This window comes from Mollisia scopiformis (assembly GCF_001500285.1).
Source record: "Mollisia scopiformis unplaced genomic scaffold LY89scaffold_12, whole genome shotgun sequence".
Classification (NCBI taxonomy): Eukaryota; Fungi; Ascomycota; class Leotiomycetes; order Helotiales; family Mollisiaceae; genus Mollisia; species Mollisia scopiformis.
The window spans coordinates 706,109-731,435 of record NW_017263592.1 but is presented as its reverse complement, the minus strand read 5'-3'; the positions used below and the strand labels follow the sequence as shown (position 1 = coordinate 731,435).

Sequence of the window (25,327 nt, the reverse complement as noted above, 5' to 3'; positions counted from 1 at the left end):
AAGGCGGGGAGGAAAGCTTGATTTTTTTCTTTTTGTGGTCCATTGATTTTATTCTTGTATATATTTCCCTCCACGTGCTTGAGCAATGGCTGGTTTGATGTCGATTCTCGTGTTGCTTTCTCTAACTGCAGTGGGGGCGGTTGCTCAGCAGAGTGCCTATGGTCAATGTATGTTTGAAGATGAGATGTGATGTGGGTGGAGGGACGTGAGCTGATGAGAATAGGTGGTGGGATCAGTTGGGCCGGAGCTACGAGTTGTGTTGATGGTTATGTTTGTACTGGGAATAGGTTCGTTCTCTATCTTCCTCTTCTTCCTTCTACTGCTAACACGTCTCAGCGACTGTACGACTCCCCATCTTCTGCTTCCAAGCAATGCTCTCAATTGACATCCACCAACAGACTACATGCAATGCCTCCCAAGCACAGCATCACCCGAAACCCCAACACCCACGACAGTAATCGACTCCGCATCCGCCTCCGGTCCAGGAACCACCCTCCAAAGCGGCTACCTCTGGATCCGCGCCGTCGAATCCCCCAACTTCCACAAATACCTGCAATCGCGCCCCCTCTACTCCCCCGGCCAAGCCATCCTCGACACCTACACCACCGCGGGCCAATTCCAGATCATCTCTGGCCAACTCGTGCAACTGCTCAACTCGACCTCCTTCCTCTACGCCAACGTACAACGCAACACTTCCGCAGCCGTCAAGCTATCGGTGAGCTTCAACACGACGAAGAATGCGTACGGGACGTTTGTGTTTAGCGGGGATGCCGTGACGTGGAGTACGCCGGATATTTCGAGGCCGAATTTGAGTGCGTGGTTGGTGTGTGGCGAGAAGTCGTTGTGGATTAATTTGGGGAATTATGATTATATGACGCCGAGTGGGTGTGTGGATGAGACGATTCATTTTTATAATGCGGCGACGCCGACGCCCAGGGCTGTTTAGTGGAGGGTTGGGATGGATGGGCAAAGTGAGGTTTGTGGAGGTGTACTTATGTGTTGTTGATTGTCTGGCAAAGTTGGGACAATTGGGAGTTCGAAATGTCGGGAAATGGGTTTGGAAATGTACTGTATATAGCTATTTTTTTATTGTATATACCTAGGTACACCTTTCCACAAATATCCTCTTTACCGAATGCCCAGAATCTTTCGAACATTTGAACTTCACTTCCCCTCATGTCTCAATATAGAAAAGACAGTAGGGGTGAAAGGACAAGCGAGAGTTAGGGGTGAGTACTTATGTGTTGTTGATTGTTCCGACAAAGTTGGGATAATGAGAAGGTTAAATGTCGGGAGATGGGGTTGGGAATGTATATAGCTATTCTTTACATTGTATATACGCTATTCATAAAAACGCCGCATACTGAATGTCTGGAAGTCCAACAAATGTTTGAGCTTTTCCTTCTCAACTTTCTAGACGGAAAAGAGGATTATGATTGAAAGGTAAGTGAGATTTGAAAGTGAGTACTTACCTGTTGTGAATTGTCCTGACCAACTTGAGACAATCAAAAATCCAAATGTCGGCAAATTGTACAAAGTCATTATCTCATTGTATATACGCCATCCCACGAATATGCATGCCCTCGAACGCCCAGCTCTGATCAAACATTCGAGCTCCTCCTTCTCCTCATCCTAACCTTCTCCCTCGCCTCCTCAACCTTCTTCAACCTCCACTCACACCCGTCCGCAAAATCACAACTCCGACACTTAAACGCCTCTTCGACCACCACCCCAACTGGCTCCCTCTCTCCCTTCCACCACTGCATCTCCCTCTCCACATACCTCGTCAACTCTTCCTCATCCATCAAGAACGTCTTACTCCCCACCACCTCTCCATCGTTGCGTGATCTGTACTCTGCTTTCAGCACACCGCCTAACGAAGAAGCGCCGTCCGGGAGCGTGAGCTGGAATTCGGCGATCATGAGGGACCAGAGCGCGGAGAGATTATTGTGTTCTAGGAGGACGGTCATGGAGTCTTGAGACGATGAGGGCTGTGAGCTTTCTTGGCTTTGAGCCGGAGAGGTTTGGGCGGAGAAGAATTCCTCGTTTAGGCTTCCTACTTGGGCGATGAAGGAGTCTGAGAATGTTTTCGAGGCGTCGAGGTTATAGCGAGAGGCGAGGATGGAGACATCGACGTTGTTGGTGGCGAGGAGGGAGAGCAGGCGGTGGTAGAGCATGAGTTGGATCCTGGTTGGCTTGAAAGCTGCTGCTGAGGGTATGGATTTGACGCCTCGAGTCTTGACATCGCAGATATAGACTTTCTTGCTTTGAGACCGCCGTTTCGGTCTCGTAGCCTCTAATATCGAGCTCCCTGCCGCTTTGAAGAAATCCGCAATAGTAGTCTGATCCGCAGGGGGCTCATCCTGCTTCTTCGAATTCTCCACCGATTCCTCAAGCTCAGCATCCGGACAGACATACGACAACTCATCAATAACCCCATTAACAACCAACCCATCCACCGTCCCCCAAATCTCCAACTCCCGCGTCTGTCCCGTATCCCTCAAAGTCTTCAACCCCTGTATCACATTCCAAATCCTTAAGCCCCACGCATCTTCCTTGGTCTCAATATTAACATGCACCGTAGTATGCACCTGCTCCTCCAGCACCTTATGCACCCGGCTCCCCTCCCGCATCGCAGCCGTCTGCCGCTTCCGCCCATGTTTCGTCAGCGTGTACCAGTACTGCAACTCGCACCACGCCGGCGACACCAGATCCGTCACCGACAGCGCTTTCTTGGGCTGCGTGCGGAAGCGTTCGAGCGGGGATCTCGCGTCGGGCGTATTGGGGTCTTCTGTCGCTTGTGTTTCCGTCCCTTGCGTTTCTGGGGTAGATTCTCGGAGCGGGGTACTCACTAATCGCTGAGCGTCAGTCAGATCTGTTACCACTATATGTGAGAGGAAAAGGAGGGAAGGAAGCTCACAGTCCGGATACCGCTCTCCCTTTGCTGCAACGACGCGGCTGAGTTGCTCTGCGACCTGCTCTGCTGCCCTCGCGGCCTGAAACAACGGACTCCGTTCCCCAGTGATCGTGGGGAGGCGAGGGAGACGAAGAGTCTGCGCGGTGTCATGGTGTTCGATTTCTGTTGTTATCGGGTTGTCGTCTTCTTCGATGATGATAGCGGGAGAGGGAGAAGCGCCTGAGAGGAGACGGGAGACGATTTCTTCTTCGCCGGCGGAGAAGTCGGAGCCGTAGTCTGTGTCGTTGTTGTCTTCGAGGGGGAGGGCAGGGCTTGCCATGCCGGGTGATGGGTTTGTTTAGGCCATTGGGCGTGGAGGTGGTGGTTTATAGAGTATCTATCTATCTATGACGGCGAGAAGCGCGCATGTCGGATGAACGCGACGCGACAGCACGTGAGGGACTTGGGACGGGAAGCCGGGGTTTGTGTTTCTTGGGACAATAGTTTGTTCGTCCTCGAAGTTCCTGATGGCTTGATATCATACAGCTGTACTATTGTGGCGAAGTCCAGGCATCTAAATTCTGTACCTCGAAAGTGGCTGCCTTGGTCCGACATTCCACTCCTTTCGTCTAGGCTTCAAGATCAAAATGTCTCTAAACAAAGCACCGCATCCAATCAACCTCGTACCTGACACTAAAAATAATCCCACAAGGCTGAAAATCTCCAACACTCAAGACAAAACTTCCTCGTATCACATGGGCCCCATCCCCACGTTTCAGATCCGCAGAACACGAAGAGGCTTGATTTGACGTCTTTTCTTCACTTTTCACGGCTACCTAAACGTGTGAACAATTTCGGTGAGGCTAGGCAGACACTTTCATATATTCTCTCGAGTTTCGCTTCGTCTTGTACCTGCATCAACTTCCAAACTTCCAAGTTGACCAACGTTACACCAAAACCGACCACTTCGAAGACCATTCACGTGATTGTGACACACCTCGTGTCAGAGAAGAGAAAAACCTCACCTCGCACCTCATCTCACTCTCCATATTCGTACCAAAGATGAAGACCACTACGATGATATCGACGGCGGAAGCAATAGAGAAGGAAAAGAAAATCAGCCTGATGGACCTACCAACCGAACTGCACCTCCAGATCGCGAGCTACTTGACCTACCCCGACGCGCTGAGCTTGAAACATACCAGTCGCCATTTCTATGGGTTCGTGTATACGGGGGTGAATCTGAAGGTGGAGTGGTTGATTAAGAGAAGGATTCTGCATCTGGATTGTCCGCATGATAGGGGATGTGAGTTGGGGAGTGATATGAGGTTTTGTAGGGGGAGTGTTAGGTGAGTTTTGTTCGCTCTTTTGTTCTTCGTGTCTTGGGTGGTGATGAGAGTAGGAGAATTGAGCTGATGTGGTTGGAAATAGGTTGTTGATGAAGAGGAGAAGAGAACATGGAGAGTGTGAGACGAGGGAAGGTGGGAGAGGGTGTTTGGTGTTTGAGACGAAAGTCTGTACGTATAGGAAGGAGAGGATGGGGAGGTTTGAAGTGTTTAGGGAGTGGATGACGAGTTCGAAGAAACGAAGAGAGGTTCTCTGGTGGATTCTGGTGACGATTATGGGTATTGTCCTTGCCGGAGGTCTGATGTTGATGAGAAATTGGTTGGGAGTGGGAGAGATAATATGAGTAGACGGTGCATGTTGTTGGATGTGGAATAGCCTGGGTGTTCAGGTAAGCCTTGACCGATGATAATAATAATGTATAATACCATTGTATGGCATCTTGAACCGAATTTTTCTTCAAGAGCCGTGTTCCTCTGAGTCAGATTGCAACATGTCAGAATTTGGAGCTATTGAACTATATTATATTGTACAAGGAAGGATGTCCTCTGAATCCTCGACACTTCCAGTATGACATGGCCAAGTGGGGGATATTTGGGAATTAGAGCTATCGGCTCAAGATTCGGTATCATTGATGGCTGCATGGACGTTGAAAACACTAAGTATACAATACCGAGATCTTGTCGCCCTATGCTGCGTGGCACAGACGGGAGTAAAATGTTATCGCGCTCAGACCTCTTTCAAGTGAAAGGATGATGCTTGGATAGTGTGAAGGATGAGCATCCATGAAGATAAGTATGGAGTGAAGAATAACGAAAAGCGGGATCTTGAGTTAGTCGATATGAAACCAATTAGAGGAAGGAATCGAGTTCGATACACTGAAAAAGCAAATATACGTCTCGATCCGCCCAGATTCGTCCCATATCGTCGGGATAGCGATACTTAATGAGATGTCAGCTCGGCAGCAAGCGAGCACAGCGATCTTCAGACGACAAGCCAAGGCACAGGGTCCAAATCCTCGCACGGCTTCCCCCCGAGCCCCTGCATTTGCGTTGCAACCAGGACAACACTTCTGGATCCATGCACATCCAAAGATTGCGTCAAACTCAAAATCACAAAGCCGACGAGAGATCCGAGCTGGTTTAAACTTTCCATCGCGATGATCTTGATGCACAGGTGGTAATCTTACGATCTGGCTACTTACATGATGGTGCCTGTGCCTACAGAGCAGAAACTCAATCTCGCAGAGAAAAGTCGGTCTGGATCAGCAGGCATGTCCTCGGCTCGACACAAGACGGCAGAATGTCCATTTCGGTTCAGATTCTGTGGGATTCGTTTCGAGCATTCCCATTTGGTGATGGTTTGCATCCATCATGCAGTTCACCCGGACCTGGTTCCTGGTTCCGATTTCGATCATCGTCCACAACAGCAAACTTCTGCTGAAGAGTAGAAAACTTCAGAACGATTTGAGTTCATGAAATGTGTGACATGCACCACCATCACCTATCTCAGTCGTCCAATCGGTCGTCATCCTGAAGCTATCCCACCAGAGCCCAACGACACTACTTACAAATGCTAAGGATTTCTCCGATCGTAGAACCGAACCGCCTTCACACCTCTCCGCATTGGTGCGCCCTCCTTTCAAGATGAGTTCCCGCTCATTCTCCCATCTTGCGTTTCCATCCTTCTCATGCATCAGTCCAATTCTGCAGACCCCTCATCATGGCATATCCACCATCTCAACAGCCAGACTCAATTGATCAAGTTATCCAGAGTGGACAGTCTCTTCAGCCTGTAAATGCACAAGACAACAAGACTCACTCAAATATTAGTCTTAACAGGACATCACCTCTACCCCCACTTCCCCAGAGTTCAGGAAGTCCGAGAAGAGAGAACGGCATGAGACCAACTTCTCATTCATCCTATGACGATCAGCGCGCGGGGTCTTCTGGCCGTGGGGCGGAGAGAGAAAGTCCCAAGAAGAAATCAATGAGACAGAGTGATGGAAGCAGCAGGAGCGGACAGACTGCGGTGGTGACTGCGCCTGGTCGTGACAATATGGCGGATTTCTTTAGCTGGGAAGTCTTCCAAATTGTCCTTCACAATCCTACTACAGCACACCGATTTCTTCGCTTTTGTCAGAGTAGAGCGTGCGGGGAGAATATGGAATTTTTGCAGCAGGTAAGAACACAATTCTGTTCACCAATTTGGGATGATCAATTGGTCTCCGTTCAGCGTATACAATTCTGGTTGGTTTTCAGTGGCTAATTATCCCCAGATTGACAAGTACAATCGTCTCCTCGACGAAGTTACTCAGACCCTGGCTTCGATACACAACACATATACCTCGCCCGAAGCCCCACGTCAAGTCAATATCTCGCATCACCTCATCAAACGCGTCTCTGCAGATATCCGACAAAGTACCCAGTTCACCCTACCCACGTTGGACTCGATATTTATCAACGCACAAGAACACGTTGAGAAATTGCTAGCAAGCGACATATACCCACGATTCGTCAAACATCAAGTCACGGCACAGGCTACAATGGCATTGGCAGATCATAGAGAAAGATTTCAAGGACTAGGAGACTGCTTCTGCTTGACCGATCCAACCATTGCCGATAACCCAATCACATTCGCATCGGATGGTTTTGTTTCGGTTACTGGCTACACGAGGAAGGATATCATACCTCGGAACTGCAGGTTCCTACAAGGAGAGCAGACGGATTCTCAATCTACAAAACGATTACGTGCTTCGATCGATAGCTGCGAGGAGACGGTAGAACTCCTGCTCAACTATCGCAAGAACGGGGATCCGTTCTGGAATCTGCTTTATGTCTCTCCGTTACTAAATGAGCGTGGAGAAGTTTCGTTTTTCTTGGGCGGACAAATCAACTGCTCAACGACAATACATTCTTGCACAGATGTGCTTCGAGTACTAAGCGTCAATGATGATGAACTGGACAAGTTGGATGAAATGGCAAGGAACAAACCGCCAAGTGTCCGGAGCCAGCCGTCGAATTATGGTCCCAAGCCAAGAAGTGCATTCTTCAAGAGTTGGAGGAAATACAATGCATCCTCCCTCCCAACCTCGAGTAAAGTCCGAGTGAGAGAAGAAGCAGGAATGGAACAAGAACTAATCAAGCGAGTCGGGAAACTAAGTTTTAGGACTCAAGTCGAAGCTTTCTATACCGCTTATTCCAAGGTCCGTCTCACTCGAATTCCATTCACATTGAGCTGATGCTAACGAGTTAACAGTACGTAATAATGACCTGGAACCCTCAAACGCAAGGCCTCTCAATCCAGCACTACTCCCCAGGCATAATCGACATGCTCTGCCTCAACCTGCCCAACGGCTCCATCGCACCCATCTACAACAAAGACATCTTCAAAGTGCTCTCAGAGCACACATCCTCTGCTTCTTCATCCTCGGCAGCTAAAGCGTTTAGATATTCAGTGAGAGAGTCGCTGAAGGTGGGGAAGGCGGTTAGTGTGGAGACGGGGTTGCTAACGGGGTTCGAGGAGAGGAAGGGGACGGGCTGGTTTGGGGGCAAGGACGAGGGCATGAGGAGGGTGGAGGAGAGGTATGTTACGCATTGGACGCCGTTGAAGGATGAGGAGGGTCGGGTGAGGTGGGTTGTTTTGAGTATTGCGCCGAAGATTTAGAGGAGAGGGAGGGAGGCGTTTTGGGGTTTGTTGTGTTTGGAAAAGGTTTGGGATGATTTGAGCAGAGGGTGGGACATTTGTTTGATACCGGGTTCGGATGATGATGCGGTAATGTTGATGATATATGGTTGACGTTGTACGAGTACGCATATGTTGGAAGCTATATATACAGCAGTTTGTTCTACTTTTCTCTTCTTTTGTTGTTTTCCAGCTATGGAGGCCATTTGATTCTCAGCCATGCGCTTGAAGGATTTAATCCACAGCTTAAGTGAGCCTCAAAACAACCCCCTCTTCCGTCTTTTTGGCTCGGGATACTACTATTGTCGATCTTCATTCATTGTTATCCGTATTTCGTTTTGTTGAGTAACCACACTCCCTCGTCTAACTCCTCACAAGCACCCCCCCAATGTTTTCCCTCAAAGGACTTAAGCAATGCATCAAACGCATGCTACTTGAAATCCATGTTCTAGTCCGAATGTCTGACTTGGGCTCAAGTATTGTCTTTTTGTAAATGCATGTACCAGGGACATTATTATCAAACAAACGTTTGTCCACTCTTCAAAGCCTCGAAGTTACCAAAAGTCCTCTTGTCAGCAAACAACTTGTTGTTTAGGAAAAGTTTCAAGTGGGTTTCCGACCTTTTCATTAAACACGGTATGTCCCAACCTGCGCCGTTCTCCAGCATAAATATTACGAAATCCGACATCCTGGGGGTCATACAGCATTATTCCGCCCCCAATATCACCAAAATCCGTTCATATGCGCATCCATGTACCTGCAGAAAATGCGCACCCCGAATGCGGCATTCTGATCCTTCGATTGGACCCACCGTAACCGATTCCAATCATCTGGGCCGCCGGAAATTAGTTTCAGGGGCTCAGCCCTGCGGGGCGGGAAGGAAGGATTTAAACGTCAGACCCGCGATGGAACGCTGTGCCGCACAGCTGAAAAAAGATTAGATGATGGTCAGAATTAAAACTACTTCTGCTGCGGCTCTTTCTGTCTGACTGTGTCTCCTTTTCTTTGATTTCGCTCTTTAAAATGGCATCCATTCGTTGATATTTTTCCCCTTTGATACTGTGGCAGCGATGCTTCTTTTCCCGTTACCTCGCGCGTTGTTGCTGTCTGTTTTTGTGTATGGGGTTTCGAATGCGGCGCCTACTGCTACAGCGAGCGCGGGGAACCCTCAATCGACGGCTTGTGGCGATATTGTGAATGATCCTAGGTCCAATGATCCGAGTTAGTTGAATTCTCTGAACTTGTCTAGAAAGCAAAATGTTAACGGTGCGAAAGATCAAAATGCAGTCTTTAACGCAAGTCTCATTTACGAATGTCTGACCAGCGTCCCCTTCAACCCCGCAGTCGCTACCGATTTCATCCAATACTACAACGACACAATCCAATTCCAAAGCACGCTTCAATACCTCAAGGACCCGCCAACAAGCTATCAACAGCCAGGTGTAGATCTCGTAGTCGGGTTAGCGAAACTGCAAGCTGGCGTCAACAATGCTGTTTTTCAAAATCAGTACGAGTTCGAGGCCGCGCTCGCTGCTCTCCTTTACGCAGCTCACGATTCGCATCTAGTGCTGGATTCTGGCATCCTAGCAGCATTCAGTTTCGGGAGTCCAACGGATCTAGTCTCGGTTTCGACAGATGGCGTACAGCTCCCGAAAGTGTATATCGCAACAGATATCGCGTACGGAGATGGAAGTTTCACTCCATCTCCCATTACGACTATCAATGGCCAGAACGTCGTTACGTATCTAGAGAACTTCGCTGCTATGAATAGTCTAGGAGGTCTAGAGGCTCACACAGACTGGAACCAGCTCTTCTTCAGCGCTGCAGAGGGTATCCAGGATGCGCCTAATATCTTTACTGGGGATTCGACGTTCTACCCTGGAGATACCATTACCTTCGTTTTCGAGAATGGGACCTCGATCACGGAGTATTTCCTAGGTGTTTACTATAGCCAGGGAAATACGGGACCATTGGAAACCGGAGGGGATTTCTTCAATTTTTTCGTTCTGGGCATTTATCCCGATTCGTATGATCCGGATTTGATTGATAATAATACGGTGAATATCACGGCTTCGTCGGCGAGTGTGTCGGATGCGCCAGAGGCCACGTCGACTGTTCTGTCGACGAGTGGGACGTCGACTGTTACCGAGGTGTTTCTGGGAGGGGCAATTATTTCGATAGGAGGGTTTGCTGTTACTACGACGGCAACGGAGACAGCTGCTTCGGCGGCGACTTCGACTGCGGTTTCGAGCTGTATTGGGTTGGGTTCTGACTTCTATCCTGCTTGTGCAGATGTTGCGCAAGCGGACTTGGTCGATGATGGACCTGGTGTGACAGGTAATCTTCCCTGAGCCGACTTAAAGGACACATCTAACACAGGCCCAGGATATTTCCTCCGAAATGATTCTATTGCCGTTCTCAGCATTCCCAACTTTTACACTCCAACAGATGACAGCTTAGCGGATTTTGATGCCGCAATCGCCGAATTCATCACAAGCAGTAAAGCAGCAGGAATGACCAAGATCGTTGTCGATCTCCAATCCAACGAAGGTGGAGAACCTCTTCTTGCAATCGATACGTTCAAGCACTTCTTCCCCAACATCGACCCTTATGGCGGTTCTCGTCTCCGGGCCACCACTCCTGCCAACGTCATGGGCCAAACTCTCACATCCGTCTTCCAAAATCTCTCTTCGACAGATACAGATGACGATCAATATTATCAGCTGGTTGACAGCGAATGGGTCGCTACTACCAAACTGAATGCGAACACGAACCAGACTTTTGCCTCCTGGTCAGAGTTCTTCGGTCCGTCGGAGATTGATGGGGATTTCTTTACGACTCCGCAGAGATATGATTTGAATAGTGATGATTTTGTGGCGGCGAGTTTTGATGATACTGTTAGTAATTTTACGGTGTTTGGGTATAGTGATCAGAAGGCGGCTTCGAGTACTGCGCCTCCTTTTGCGGCGGAGGATATCATTATGGTGAGTATTCTCTTAGTTTCCTCTGGATGGTGGGCTGATATTATTCTTAGCTGTCCGATGGTATTTGTGCCTCTTCATGTGCCCTATTCATGGAAATGATGCATCATGAAGCCGGTGTTCGCGTTGTTGCAGTCGGTGGTCGTCCAACAACAGGCCCAATGCAAGCACCAGCCGGAACCAGAGGAGCAATCCAATACGATACAGACAACCTCGACGGCAGTATCAGTTCCGTTCAGACAGTCCTCCAACAAAACTTGTCACCCGAACAAAACTTCCTTCCCAACCGCTCCGATACTGGAGATGTGTTCGTGACTTACGCTAGTGTCAATCTCCGTGACCAAGTCAGGATCAACGAAACAACACCTTTACAATTTGCCTTCGAAGCTGCTGATTGCAGAATTTTCTATACTATCAACACAGTATTCAACTATACCCTCCTCTGGAAATACGCCGCGGACGCAATATGGACCAACCCCTCTCTCTGCGTCGCAAATTCAACCGGCTTCGCAACCGCCGCCAACGCTCCCTCAAACTTCATCACCGGTCCCAACGGCACGGTCTCGAAACCCCAAGTCCTAACAATGGGCCAAATAGCCTCCAGCCTCAGCATCACCAATACCTCCCTCCTCGACCTCGACACCGACACCACCCTCTACGACTTCATCCCCTCCGCGCTCTCAGACCCGCCCACACCCTGCAACGCGGATTCGGACTGCATCGCCGAAGAAACGAGCGAAGCCTGCCTATCCAACGTGAACTGCGACCGTCGCCGCTGCGTGAACTTCACCGACGCGTGCGGCGTCACCAGCGGACAATGCCTTACCGGGTGCACAAAATTGAAGAGTCTGTGTGGGCCCAATAGAGCAGTTTGTACGGATGGACTGGCGATCTTCCAGACGGCGAATAAGGCGACGGTCGAGCCGGGGCAGGGGATCTGTCCGTGGAAAGCTGCGTGTAAACCGGTGGGGAAGACGAGGAAAAAGGTTGTGGGGTCGAGTCCGATTAAGAGTAAGAGCACGAGTGGGGGGACGAAGAAACCTTGAGATTTTGCATAGTTGAGTAATTTTTGAACAGACCTTCACAGCATCTCTCTCCGAAGATGTCGTCTGTTGCACGTACTTCGCTAAGTGATCAATCTCCGGTCCTGAATGGCCACCTCACATCAGCAAGAACTCTCTTTTCTAGCCAGACTTTCGAGATGAGATGATATTTAACATGAGTATCCAAATACTTTGCCTACTCAAAGTCCATAACCAAAAACGCGATCCTAGCACGCATTAGAACACTAGTCCGCTTTGAGCGTTATCTTAAGTACAAAGGCTGTCAGCTCTTGGCATTATAAATAAAACAACCTCGTTCCCCTGTCCGATTCCACTTGTACCTGCTTTTCTCCATCCCATGTCCCTCTTTGTCACACCAATACAGCATCCTTCACTTCCCCTCTCCTTCCCCCGATACCCTCCACAAGACTCCCCAAAAAGCATTCGCCAATGAACCGCCACCCTTCTTCCACTTTCCTCAAAACGACCGGTACATCCATCCCAGCCAAAACCCAAACCCTATCCCCAACATTCGTCTCCAAAGGGCCCAACCCCAACTCACCAACTTCTTCTCCGCCGGTCCAAAACATCGTCCGTCCCACACACGCAACCCTAACACTCTCCCCAAAGAACCTCTCCTCCTCATTCACACCCTTGAACTCCCTATCCCCCTTTTCTTTCTCGATAACCTCGCTTACCTCCTCCCAGCTCGGCATCGTTCCACTTTTATCTCTCACCGAAATTTCATTGAGAAGCTCTTCTATTCCTTCAGTCTCTTCTCCAAGTTCATAAACGCGAGCAGAGAGATAGCCTTTGAATGCCCTCCTAGCGGACTCAGAGGCCGGTTGATCGCGGTATGTATCTTTGATTATTGTGCGCCAGAAAGATTCTATGATTTTTTCTGCCTGGGTCGGATTAGATGAAAGGAGGGAGAGGAATTCCAGTAATCCGAAAATCTCATTGTCTTCTGCTGTAGAAGTTATAATTGAGACTTCCACCCCCGTTACACCCAGATGGCCGTCAATGGGCGCAAGAGGAGTGCTATAGGGGAGAGATCTTCCAGCAGTCCAACGCTCCTCCCCCTTCTCCGGACGCGGGTTCATAGCCAGCGGATCCGCGATAGGCGTTATACTCCAATCTGGAACCCAAGACGGGAGATTCATCTTCTCCTCTATCCCCGACGCTTCCCTTAACGAATAATCCTCCACCAAACAAAGGATATTCAGATCCCCCGCTTCGACGATACTAGCGTACGTAGCAGCCGTAAATACGTCCTCGACTGGGACTTTGTAATCGGGCTTGATCGATTCCCTGAGCTCTTTCAGGAGAGCAGAAGAAGGATTCCACATCCCGCGCACAGCATAGAAGTAATCCGAACGACACGTCGCGCCAAAGTACCTTGCATACGATAACAAAGTCTCAAGTCTCACCTCCCCCTTCTGCTCCCTCAAACTCTCAAACAACCACTGATTCGTCACCGTATTACCCACATACACCTCTCCCTCCTCCTCCCCATCCCCCTCCACACTCGTAACCATCTCCAAATACCCCATCAACGCTCTCCCCAGCCCACTAACCCTCAACAACTCCGACACCTTTACAATATCCGCCCACTCAATAACATGCCGCCCACAATAAACAACCACATCCCTCGCCTCGAACAATTCCTGAATAACCCACATCCGCCGAAACCACGTCCGCATCAACAGCTCTCCCAGCGCCAACCACTCGAAATCCCTCACGGGCGGGCTAATCCCGAGTTTCGTGTAGATATCCCTGTGCATCAACCCCCCCGGAATCTCCTGCGTCCTCTGCTCCTCTCTAACACCCGCTAACCTAGACAAAACCTCAATCCCCACCTCGGTGTAATTTTCGTCCTCCGGCCCAAGCCAGATAATAACTTTTTGCGCGGACCGATAGATGGAGTCCATGCGCGCGACCTGCGCGCTTCGTTCCGTGGCGGATTCTTGGTGGATGCATAGGGCGTCGATCCAGATGGGCGTGGTTTTTATATCGTCGTGCAAGCGGGCGAGGGCCGAGAGCAGGTTGGGTGTTATGAGGATGGTTTGGCCGGAGCAGAGGAGGGATTCGGTGCGGTCGCCGGCGTGGGAGACGTCGAGGGGTTCAGTGGTTAGTTTGGGCCAGGAGGGGTGGGCCCAGGTGTAGGAGAGGCAGGTGTAGGTTGGTGGTGGGGTGGTGGTGAGGTTAACTGCGTTCAGTGTGTAGTGGGAGGTAGAGGGGTCGAGGGAGAGGAGTCGGATGTGGGATGGTGTGGGGAGGGGGTAGAATTCGTAGGTTTGGCCTGGTGGAGGCGGGGTGTCTTTTTTCTGGGGTTGTCTGGTGGAGGCCATTTTGGGGTTTGGGGCTGGATGAGGTTGAGGTTAGGGCTGAGAAGTGAGGGTGGGAGCTGAGGAGGTTTATATGTGGTGAGATGGACGTGGGGGCTGAATTACCCCTGGACAGGGGTCGTTAAGCGAGGGGGCGCGACTCCTGAGTGAAGCGATCACATGAGGTGGGTTGGGATGGAATTCTCGATAATCAAATACAAGTTAGAACTGTATTGTAGCTCAATATACAGCTTATGCGTAAGCCCGAGAGACTCTGAAAGAATAAACTATCATCTTAGTCTGGTAGATTTTGCAGTCCTCGTGCATGATCACATGTTACTCACCTCTCGGAGAAAGAGCAACATTATCATGAGACACACTTTGAGTAATCATATAGTGTGTGAGACAATAATCTTGCAAGTGAAGACCAGAAAGAGAAAACTCCTTCGTGAATATGCACTTTACAGAACCAAACCCTGCTCATCCGGCACCACAGACATTCTTTGTCCCAGAAAGCACTTTACTAACCACAATTACAACTATTGGCAACAAACACAACATGACAGCAAGCCCAAATTACTATGAACTCAACTTGACAGCAAAGCCTATTTGAGATATGGAACCAAGACAAAGTTAGCAGCTATGACAACAATCCCACATCTACGTAATCCAGAGTTCCACTGCCATATATCACCCAGATACCATACGCAGAGCCCGGCTCCCCTCCATAATGTTCCGCATATTCCAAGAAGCGATCGATGATTTTCCCAGTTGGCGCGAGTAGTAGCGCTCTCCTATTGTTTGCAGGTGCGTTTACAAAGGTTGCCTTTTTTTTTCATTTTGTGATTCACTTCAAAGCCTCGTTAGCGCCAAATTTGCAACTGGTCCTCTTGATATAAAAGTAAGTCAAATTCCCATTGAAAAGTCTAGGCTCGCTCACAACCAATAAGTAGGCAGCTGCCTCATTGCCCTACGATCACCAAGTTCACTTTAGTGCTTGGGACTTTAAGAGTGTCAATTCGGGAGACAGGTTCCATGTCAAGTTATAACTCAATCTTCATCGGAAAGACCTTGTTGTTGCCAACTAAAACCATTTGTTCTTAAGTTTGTCACTTTCGGCGCGGGCGATAAAGCCGGTCCAGCGTGTTTGACCGTTTTTCAGTCGCAATTTGAGAAGTTATACAGACAAAGGACGTCCTGAGTCGAAGAAAGCGAAGAAGGTTTCGTCTTTGTCAAAATGCTGGAAAGGCGGTGTGTGGAAGCGAGTATATATACAGGTTTTCAGTAAAAAGATTGCTGCAGGTTTAGAAGTGAATATTGGAAGGCGGCGGCGTTGGCCGCGTTTGAGTCAAACAGAAAGTATCTGTAAAGAGGAGTGCGAAAGCCAAAATGGGTGAATCCGTTTAAGTGAATGGATTGCGAAAGGAAGAGGTTTGGGCCAGGATTTTTGACAACTCGCCGCCCTTTTTTGTATAAAAACTCCACAATCTTCAACGTAATGAGGTAAAAATAGCTTCAACGAGGCGTTGGGACAAAAAATTTCTGGCTTTCCCAGGTGCACTCCGTAATAGTTTACGGTCACTTCAACCCATCGTGTCTCCGTATCTCAAAAGTATGGCAGCATCAATAACTTGCTCAACCTGTAAGTTATCACGAGCACCACAATTCACACGAACGTGTTTTGACTGTCAACTTTAGAATCATTGTCATCAGAACTTGTACTTTCCAGTGTTAGACTTTCACTGTAATGTTTTCACGCCTGGTCAGTTGTTACGATACCAGTACTTGAGATTCGAAGTATTTCTTCTCTCGTGTAATGAAGACTCTCTTTCTGTGCAACCACCGAATCAACAAGTTAAAATGGTGGCTCTCAGCTTCTTTATATACCCCTCGTCGGAGAGATTGCGGAAGCTGTCGAATTTACATTCATAGCGTTGTCTGCAGCAAACTGGGCATATTCACTTGCATAGCCACGTTTTTACTTCACACTTGTTAAAAAAGCCCAATACTCATTCACTTCAAACACGATGTGAAGTTTCCACAAGTAGTGAATAATCAGAAAGCGTCTCTACTTGAAACTCTAAATTTCTTCCTCGGTCCAATACAGAGTATATAAACACATCTTTCCCCTCTCCTTGTTTTACCTTCCAAGCTTCGTCCGTCACCCTCCTCCAGTCTACAGTACAGAGTATCCCGGAGGTGGAGAAGATATACAGCTGTTTCTTTGGTATAGTCTATATTGTTACTTTGATCGGTAGAGTGAAATCAAAAATGAAACTTTACTATTTTCTTAGCTAACATCCGAATGATCAGTATTTCACTGTCATATCTACATTTGTTGCCAAGTCAATAGTTTCATCTGTTGTTAAATTAGATGAATAGTGATATGTCGAAGTTGAGGTTGAAAAGCACTCAGACATGGCTCGTAACAATAAGTACTGCAGAAATTTGAAGATGGAATAGAACCATATAGATAGGTCAAGTCCTAAGTAGCACAAACAGATTCTTCGAGATGAAAGGCGATACACGGAGTCCATTCATTAGTTCATCCTCCAAATTCTAAGTCATCTTTGGGACTTATCCTAGTATTATTCTCTCACAAGCTTTGAAATATTATTGTCGTAGATTGAAAGATTAGATGGTGAAATCACACTACGAGGTGGAGACATTCCTCTGCATTTATTCAGCACGATTAGCTAACATTTCAGCAAAGCAAGATATTTAACATAAACATGTAGCTTTTAGCACATAGGGTATTCCTCATAGACTCCCATCCATATAACTTTTGCGCAAGCCTGACTCCCTGCACCGATCGCCCGCAGTTGACAAGAATATTGATCCAGCAATAATGTTCATACAACTTTCGCCATCCAGCAAGCAAAGCAAATCATGAATCAAAGTCCAAGATTCCTATCAAGCCCTTCAGACTTTGTGAACCACATGGTAAGTGTTCAATCGGAATCGTAATCGGGAATCATTCGAACGCGAAACAGGTATCGTAGACGGACTTGAGCAATGTCATATGCAATATACTCATTGTATTGAAGGTAGGCATTCATGACGTTGGTTGAACCTGGCTTCAATCGGGTATCAGGCTAGAGAACCGTCAGTCAGAGGATCCAGGAATTTGAAGGCTGCTTCACTTACCATCTTGACACCTTTCAAAGTTGGGTGCAGAATTTCGGCATCCTTCCAGAGACTTGGTCCTGTAATTCCCATGCCCCACCTTCGGATTGCAGTCAGCAGGTGCGGTTCCAATAAATGCCAGTAAAGGATAGACAGGACTCGCAATAGGGCTGAGAGGAATCAAATAAAGACAAAAGACTGGGAAGAAACCTACGTTGACGACATCCCATTTGCCTTAGCATCCTCGCCCGCAGTATACGAAGCATCCGTGAGCATTTGTATTGGCTTGCCAAGCTCTACCTCGCAGAGAAGGAGCAAAGCATGGCCGTTGGAGATTTGCGGGACACAATAATTGGCCGACTTGGAACTCATATCTGCCAAATATATGCCTTTGCCAAACATATATCCCGTGACTGGTGCCTCCGGTGGGGCAATGCGCAAACCCTGTGAAAGAATTCCGCCAAAGTTGGTGCAGCGGGAACCGTGCCAAAGTAAGCGGCGATCGCGAGGTGGACCCGAGAATGGGCCTGCTTTAAAACGATCGGTCTCTCCTTGACGTTCGATGCGGAATATTTGGTCAACTTGATAGGTCAACTTGTGCGTCTGACCACGAGTATCGACAAAGTAGTTTCCAAGCTCGAGGAACTCGGTGCTATTTTTCTTCAGTGGTGTCATCTCAGACAGATTCAAGCCCTTGAACTGTTGGTCGAGAGCATTCATTTGATCGACAGATTTCGTGTCCTTCTTCATGATGCTTGCAGTCTCCTTCATATCACTAAGACTATCGAGCATGTCAATTTCTCTCTTGAGCATTTGAAGGTTGTTGATGATCGGTGGTCGATTACGACCGAATGCATGAGGGATCAGAGAGAAGAAAGCATTCGACAACTCTTCAGCTGCATCTTGGAACGTCGTACCATACTGGGTCTGTGCCAATGCAGGATCATCGAAAAGAGCTGATAAATCCTTCAAAGCCTGGTATCCTCGAGTAATCGTGAGCTTGCTTAACTTTCCGAGGGGTAGCTTGTCCACATCATAATTCAACTCGATCATGGTAGCTGCAAAGTATTCTTGGTTGAATATGAGCGCCATCAAGCTCTGGACGGCAGGGTGCAATTTCGACTCAATGGGTTCTAACTTCTCTCCAGCCTTGACCACCCTGGGAGCATCATCATCCTCCGAATCTTCCGCATAGCTTCTCTCGACGAAAGTATATTTTCCAGATTTGGGTTTGGCTGTGCGATCTGCCCAAGCAAGACCGCTCTTGTCCTTGAACTTGTGTTCGAAGTGACGGATGGCATCATGTAGAGAACCGTCTCCTAGGACCTTATTCTGTCCACGTTCACCAACTCTCCCCCATCGGGTCCATGTCTTGTGGTCACCGCTTCCATTGCGGAGAAGCTGAGCAGATATTAGGAACCGTATGCGGAGTATTGCATGAATTGACCACTTACCTGAATGCGGTAGAACTTGTTATTGTTATTACCTGCATTAGTTTGGTTCAAGGATGCGTCATAGATCATTCCATCACCATCTATATAGACGGCGTACTGGGCAAGAGGACAAGTCTCATCGAGAGGGATGTTGACGACAGATGCTACCTTGGCAACGTTCGTCGGGCCTTTGGTGAGATCTGATTTGGTTTTGGACTCTGCGATGAAACCCGAGACTCTGGATGCAACAATTGCTGGCAACTGAGAAGCAGGCTGAGGTTGGATAGAACTGGCATTAGCAGGTGTAGCTTTCTTTCTCTTCATGGGCACAGTCGGTTGATCATCATCGCTGTCATCGATCGTGATGACCGCTCTCTTTCGAGGGGCAACATTGGTATTGACAGATGATTGCGCAAGTGGCGTACTCGAAGAATTAAACTCGTAAGAAGCCTCAATCAACCTGGTGCCTTGCTCTAAGCAATCTTCTAACCAGGACAACTTTACGATGGGCACGTCATGTGACCAAGCTTGCTTTACTTTCAGAGAAGGCTTCGAGAAATCGGCTTCCGTCGCAATTAGGTGAGTGATAGATTTGGTGACAGTCTTGGAAAGGGTGGCGCCGAGAGGTTTGATGTATTCTTCCTCGAGTTCTTGCTGAGTGCGTCCGGAGAAGGTTCCGCTTAGCGCAATGACACATCCCTGCAAGGATGCCATGATCATGGACAGGCTCGGGAAGGCCGCGAGCACTGAGGAAATGAAGATGGTGTCAATTGCTCGAATTTGACATCCAGGAGGGCTCCTTTCTGATGACGCAGAATTGGATGGAAAAAAAAGTGAAAGATGAATTGGGTTCGAAGAAGGCACCGTGACGAAATGTTGACGCTTGGCTCTTTTCGATCAAGCGTAGGTAGCCTTTCGCGCTAAGACGCGAAGACACGTGCTAGTGTTTCTTTTTCGAACTACCTCGCCTTAAATTTCTATCAATCTCTCTCTCAACTCTTCAACGTCTCCAGCTGCTGCCTGCGTTCTGTTCCCTAATTATCAGGAAAACTCTTTGTTGGATCTGAAAATATTACGCAGTCATCAAGAATTTAGTTTGGGTTCTGGAGATGGACACTCCAATGGCGAATACCGACCATGAATCTCCTACCTTGGAGTCCATTCCGACCGAAGTGCTTCTCCATATCACCTCTTATCTCACTACTCCCGAGTATGGCGCACTCCGTCTTACGAGCAAGCTCATCGAAGATTCCATTCACACATCATTCGCTCGAGAATTCTTCGCCAAGAAAAAGTTCATGATCAGCGAATTCAGTTTGCAAGCCCTCCTTGACATCTCACAGTCTAGATTCGCCAAATCTTTGAAGCATGTCATCTTCGGTCTGGAGCGACTGGATTTTACGGCAGCACTCCGCCAAATGACCATTTTACGCCCTGGATTGGAGCTTCGAAAAAACAACATCTTGCGGCAACAACTCGACAACATTGCCATGTTGAACACCAGCCAAGATGTCGAAATGCTTGCCGAGGTTTTCTCCAATTTGACCAACCTTGAGACTGTTGGAATGCGTGACTTCAATTCTCGGTCTCGGACTCGAGATCATCCCGAAATAGAATGGAGAAGTATGATTCTGTGCATGTCCTGATATTCTTCCTATCGTCCCAAGCGGGATATACGACTTGATGTATGTATTGTAGCAAACCTTTACTAATTTTGATTCTTGTAGGTTATGGTGTTTCTACGTTTCTCCTCGAAACCGGGATTGCACTGGAAAGAACAGCATATTCAACCGGTCACTTAGGCATGAACGAACGAGACCTACACATCAGTCGCACTTTTCTCAGTCTACTTCGCGCCTTGGGCAAAAGCAACTCTCAAGCCAAGAACTTTGAAGTAATATTACGAAATTGCACTCTCCAAGATCATGCATTCAACATTCCGAAGCATCTTGAACGGGCCATTGAGCCCGTGTTGGGCAAGCTTCGCACTTTGTTCCTGGATATATCCGTCGGATTCTTCCCGTTATACGTGAACGAAGGCAACAAGTTATCCAAATGCCCTGCATACCTCTTGAGAAAATTTCTCTCGAAGGTTCCTCACCTCGAGCATCTGCGCCTCAACGTTAAAGATCGCGAATCTGACCAGGGCGGCGAGCTTTTGTCATGGTTTTCCAAGCCAAATACTTCTGTCAGTTCCAACGGCACTTTCGCAGGCTCCAACCTCGAGCCACCGCCACCTGTCGACCTTCGAAATCTTCAACAATTAGACATTGGCATGTTATCAGTGTCTCCCAAAGTCCTGTTGGCCATCTTTCAGAAGTTTCAAGCTACCCTACATACAGTCAGCTTGCACAAAGTTAAGATGTTGGAGCACGACCAGGAAAAGTTGGCAGAAAAGGTCAACCTTTGGGCTGAGTTCTTTGGCCGACTCTCCGAGTACAAACTCAAGCTATCTGCCATAAATCTGTCATTGCTTTCACAAGAATTGACGGATCTGGAGTATCTGGACCCGCAACGAATTACTTTCAACAATACTTCGGATCCACAAGTGAAGAGGTGGGCTGGAGCAGATCTTCAGGGCGGCTTAAGGGACTTCCAAAACGACATGGTGGTTAAATGGACACCCCCTCGTAGACCCATCGATGAAGATGTTGGTTCCTCTGATGGTACGTATAACTTCCATCTATTTTTAAATGTCGAATTGAGAGCAAACGAGGTGCTGGCGAAGTCACTGTCTCCAGGATGAGGCATGTGCGCTTGTAGTCCTTATATTTACTTGTCCTCATCACGATAAGTTGCTGACTCTTCAAATTGATCTAGGTTCTGACAGTGGCGAGAGCGATTAGATCCCCCGTATGCGAACGATTCGAGGGAGTTCCGGGTAGCATGTAATGATATCCTTTGCTGTATTTGCGTTGCCGTAGCACTAGCCAGATTTGCGAAATGGATCTCTTTTCCAACCTCAATGACCATGATATCTTAGGACTTTCAACCATCCATCCACTTGAACCTGAGCGGGTGTTGCCAGCGAGAGTCATACATTCTAGTGAAGACATGTATGGCCATGTCGAAATGTACTGACCAAGATCTACAAAGTCCCAGATTATCCCGGACATTGAACCTGATCCACGTCACCTATATTTGGTCCTGGGGATGAAGTTTCTATTGTCTCTTCTTATTTTCACATCTTAACAGCTTAGAAATCCACTAATACTCAAGTTCCTCCTACACATATTTGAAACATCTATGTTCCTCAATTCCAGCCTCGCTAATTCCCTTCCTCCACTCCGAGGAGAGTTGAATCTCCACCATTTTCCGTGCACCAAGTAAAACTGCCCAACACAAGTGAACCTAGCTAGAAATCGAGGTAATGTATACCTCAATCTAATCTAGATTCTGTTTTCGCGCTTTTCGTTAAGCGCCATACGTCATGTCTCAGTCTCCGGGTATACATACAGGATCCAGCACACGGAATTTGGATCGCCGCTAAGCGACCTACCTATATAGATTATAATAAGCGAACCTTATTTCAAGAACCACAAGATGGTGTAATGTTCGGGTCCGTGATCGACCTCCCAAACTAATGGGCTCTGGTAGCTCCCAAGAAACTCCTTCCCACAAAAAACCTATTAAGTTAGGTTTCTCTAAATAGATGGAGACCCATTAAGTTGGGTCTCTCTTGATAGAGTTTTTGCTGGTTTAATTTTCGTGCTCTGTTTTTGTCCTCTTTTTTTTTGCCATTGCGGAGCACGAAGATAGACAAATGCAGAGTTAGTGGATTGAGGACGATTGTTCCGGACCCAGTAACCTCTGTGGGACGGGATGAACTCTTTTTAGTATTCGAATTCAAGTGAAAGCATACACGTTCCTCGTCCAACTTCGGAGTTTCCAGTTGTTACCAATCACTTTATTCCGAGAAGGAGATGCTCGGGGTCAACAATAATCAATTGAAAAAAAAAAACTAAGACTAAGAATTTAGACACTGCCCCGCAGAAACCAGCCAAGCATGAACCCGATAAGTAGGGACATTGATTGTAGAATAATCGCTCGTTTCGCTTCATTGTCCGAAACCAAGTCCATTATTGTCTGATCACATGACTGACATTAGCACTTATTCATATCCTTGAATCGTGTCCACACATCTCAGGAAGGAGAACAACTAATCCGCCACCGCCACCACCCGCCCCACACCGCCGGACATCACTTCTACGCCTGTACTATAATGGAACCATGATCAGAAAACGGACAGACAACCATCGATCTACAAATAGAAAATGCAAAATGAACGGTAGGAAAAGAGGAAAGAGTTCTGAATACATACTCTTGGCTCGGCTCTATCCTTATTATCCTATATAACTTCCTCATTATACTGTTATTCACAGACATTGAAGCGAAATCGCAATTGAGGGAACAAGAGCAAGACTCGAACATGACAGTGATACAAGAGTGACAGTAAGGTGTAAAGCGACACTTGACGGAAATGACATCATTGAGAGAGAGAGAGAGAGAGGTTTGATGATGTAGGTGAAAGGAGAAAAGCGTAACATAGCGCACAAGTTGATGTCCTCGAACAAGCTGACCAAGTAGGCTTCGACGGACTCTTGAAGAGCACAGATGGCGGAAGATTGGAATCGGAGGTCGGACTTGAAGTCGTGGGCAATCTCACGAACCGAACGTTGGAAGATGAGTTTTCGGATGATCTGCAGTAAGTTAGAATAGCTCGTAGATGCTGATGGTATCAGGTGTGCGTTGGTGGAGCCGTTGTTGATATCTGCAGATGTTTGTCGATGGTGGTCGTTGATTGTGACCGTGGAGAAGGGAGTCAAGCTGATAGGAACGTACATTTTGAGAGTGTAAGCTGGTCTATCAATACGTTAGCATGTGAACCAAATGGGTAGGATGCTTGGTCGATGATGATGAGAAATTAATGTGTGATGCTGGTACTGGATGCTTGATGGGCGATGGATGATGGAGAGGCGGTGCATCTGGATTGATGCGACCAAGAAGTATGCAAGGGGAACACGAGATTGAAAAGGATAAAACTTACAGAATGAGCTCGAAGAATGGATTCATGTACTGAATCTAAAAAATCGTCAGCTATAAGTGCTGAGCGTTGGGGTGGATTGAAGCGTACGTACACGCTCGAAGAGAAGAAGAAGAGAAGAAAAGAAAGAGGATGCGAGGGCGAGATTATGTACTGGTTGACAGTACGTTAAAATGGTTGAGTGATTGCAATACAGGAAAGATCGATGTCAAGGATGGCATAGAGAGGGTTGGTGGCTGATTGGCGAGCTGTTAATTCGCCCTATTCTCCCTGGGCAAGTTCGACTTGTTGAAAATGCTGGAGACTGCAAACCTTATTTTATAAGAGAGGGTACCATTCCAATCATCTACTATACCAGAGGTTCATGGTGGAGCAGTTCTAGGAATATAAGAGAGAAGATGGGCATTCGCTATTGTGAGATGAAGGAGGTACATCCATGAATAGAGGTTTGGAATCTAGGACAATAGGAGTACTCTGATCGACCATTACACTAGAAGAAATCTAGCTGTACATCTCAAACGTAGAAGAAGATGTTTTATCTTCTGAATATGCCCCTGAGCCCAAGTGTCCCCGTCCAGAGACTATAGGGCCGCGAAGAATAAATTGTACAAAGCGCAATACATATTGCAGTACACTGCTGAGTCGGACGCGCTCGATAATCTACATTATCTACCCTGCCAGGTTTCCACCTTTCACCACTCGACGAAGAAGAAAATAGGTGGAAGAAGGCGCAGGTATGCCGAGGAATCTATTGCGGGAGATCCTCCGATCATCCCCCATGCCCCGAGGATGTAGATTGATCGCCCGCCACTGTTCACGATATAACGAGGTCAAAGGCACTCAGCAGAAGGCGGAAATATACCAAATATCCTATAATGACGAATCTCCAACTCCTATTCCCACGCTTCGAGTCCGCAGATCGATCAAAGGCAAGGCGAAGTTCGAGGGTTCGAGCGGATTCATCGCGAGAATGGAATCAACTAAAGATCGACCCAAGGGTCCAGAAGCGTTGGAGGCAGATCCTGGATTCCAACTCTCAATGCATAAAAGAGCTCGCTCAAAGAACAGCAGATGACAAACAGTTGATTCGTAGAGCACTCGAATTTGGCAAGAAGATTTGAAGAAACGACTCCACGTGATCTGCGAACCTTGTCGCAACTGGACTTAGGAAGGAGCGGAAAAACTTGATATCGAAAGCCTTGCAGAGAATTCTATACTGAAAACAGAAGAATACACTCGTTGAGATTCATTGTGTCTTTTCATGCGAAAAGCATCTACAATGGAGAGATGTCGTTGAAAGAAGCCAATCGGAAATTAACTACGGAACGAAGCCGTCCAAGTCTGACCCTTTCGGTATGCGAAGGACAATTGGGCATCATTCGAATCCACTTTGTAGAAGTCCTGGCTAGTCCTCGAGTATGTAGATATAGTAGAAACATGTATACTCCG

The 25,327-nt window shown here is 47.7% G+C and overlaps 10 protein-coding genes across 10 annotated transcripts; 5 read left to right on the top strand and 5 right to left on the bottom strand.

The window, feature by feature from the left end:
• The first annotated feature begins 152 nt into the window (after positions 1-152).
• LY89DRAFT_68160 (uncharacterized protein) lies at positions 153-1,041 on the top strand. Its single transcript, XM_018214331.1, has 2 exons — positions 153-287; positions 337-1,041. Exon 2 carries the CDS (start codon positions 404-406, stop codon positions 944-946), a length of 543 nt encoding a protein of 180 aa, XP_018071304.1. The 5' UTR covers positions 153-287; positions 337-403; the 3' UTR covers positions 947-1,041.
• Positions 1,042-1,449: 408 nt separating this feature from the next.
• On the bottom strand, positions 1,450-3,434 carry LY89DRAFT_646003 (uncharacterized protein). Its single transcript, XM_018211903.1, has 2 exons — positions 2,921-3,434; positions 1,450-2,851 (listed from the first exon to the last, which is right to left on the bottom strand). The coding sequence occupies exons 1-2, from the start codon at positions 3,234-3,236 to the stop codon at positions 1,602-1,604; spliced, it is 1,566 nt and encodes a 521-aa protein (XP_018071303.1). The 5' UTR covers positions 3,237-3,434; the 3' UTR covers positions 1,450-1,601.
• Positions 3,435-3,973: 539 nt separating this feature from the next.
• On the top strand, positions 3,974-4,586 carry LY89DRAFT_585731 (uncharacterized protein; the record flags this gene model as incomplete). Its single annotated transcript, XM_018209336.1, has 2 exons — positions 3,974-4,245; positions 4,328-4,586. The coding sequence occupies 2 exons, from the start codon at positions 3,974-3,976 to the stop codon at positions 4,584-4,586; spliced, it is 531 nt and encodes a 176-aa protein (XP_018071302.1).
• A 1,150-nt stretch (positions 4,587-5,736) lies between these two features.
• On the top strand, positions 5,737-8,081 carry LY89DRAFT_616615 (uncharacterized protein). Its single transcript, XM_018210772.1, has 3 exons — positions 5,737-6,421; positions 6,519-7,445; positions 7,499-8,081. Exons 1-3 carry the CDS (start codon positions 5,963-5,965, stop codon positions 7,904-7,906), a joined length of 1,794 nt encoding a protein of 597 aa, XP_018071301.1. The 5' UTR covers positions 5,737-5,962; the 3' UTR covers positions 7,907-8,081.
• Positions 8,082-8,859: 778 nt separating this feature from the next.
• Positions 8,860-12,256, top strand: LY89DRAFT_684938 (uncharacterized protein). The gene is made up of 4 exons (XM_018214989.1): positions 8,860-9,145; positions 9,200-10,261; positions 10,310-10,908; positions 10,959-12,256. The coding sequence occupies exons 1-4, from the start codon at positions 8,995-8,997 to the stop codon at positions 11,949-11,951; spliced, it is 2,805 nt and encodes a 934-aa protein (XP_018071300.1). The 5' UTR covers positions 8,860-8,994; the 3' UTR covers positions 11,952-12,256.
• LY89DRAFT_684937 (uncharacterized protein) lies at positions 11,927-13,496 on the bottom strand. The gene has a single exon (XM_018214988.1). It carries the CDS (start codon positions 13,484-13,486, stop codon positions 12,320-12,322), a length of 1,167 nt encoding a protein of 388 aa, XP_018071299.1. The 5' UTR covers positions 13,487-13,496; the 3' UTR covers positions 11,927-12,319.
• Positions 13,497-13,816: 320 nt separating this feature from the next.
• On the bottom strand, positions 13,817-14,038 carry LY89DRAFT_553204 (HET-domain-containing protein; the record flags this gene model as incomplete). Its single annotated transcript, XM_018208329.1, has 1 exon — positions 13,817-14,038. A coding segment is annotated over one exon (222 nt), but the record flags the coding sequence as incomplete, so codon positions are not given.
• A 3,043-nt stretch (positions 14,039-17,081) lies between these two features.
• LY89DRAFT_707348 (PARP-domain-containing protein) lies at positions 17,082-19,548 on the bottom strand (the record flags this gene model as incomplete). Its single annotated transcript, XM_018217600.1, has 4 exons — positions 17,082-17,370; positions 17,423-17,501; positions 17,616-18,802; positions 18,856-19,548. 4 exons carry the CDS (start codon positions 19,546-19,548, stop codon positions 17,227-17,229), a joined length of 2,103 nt encoding a protein of 700 aa, XP_018071297.1. The 3' UTR covers positions 17,082-17,226.
• Positions 19,549-19,832: 284 nt separating this feature from the next.
• LY89DRAFT_616603 (uncharacterized protein) lies at positions 19,833-21,768 on the top strand. Its single transcript, XM_018210771.1, has 3 exons — positions 19,833-20,457; positions 20,562-21,500; positions 21,655-21,768. The coding sequence occupies exons 1-3, from the start codon at positions 19,944-19,946 to the stop codon at positions 21,678-21,680; spliced, it is 1,479 nt and encodes a 492-aa protein (XP_018071296.1). The 5' UTR covers positions 19,833-19,943; the 3' UTR covers positions 21,681-21,768.
• A 1,610-nt stretch (positions 21,769-23,378) lies between these two features.
• LY89DRAFT_557592 (uncharacterized protein) lies at positions 23,379-23,534 on the bottom strand (the record flags this gene model as incomplete). Its single annotated transcript, XM_018208402.1, has 1 exon — positions 23,379-23,534. A coding segment is annotated over one exon (156 nt), but the record flags the coding sequence as incomplete, so codon positions are not given.
• Positions 23,535-25,327: the final 1,793 nt, after the last annotated feature.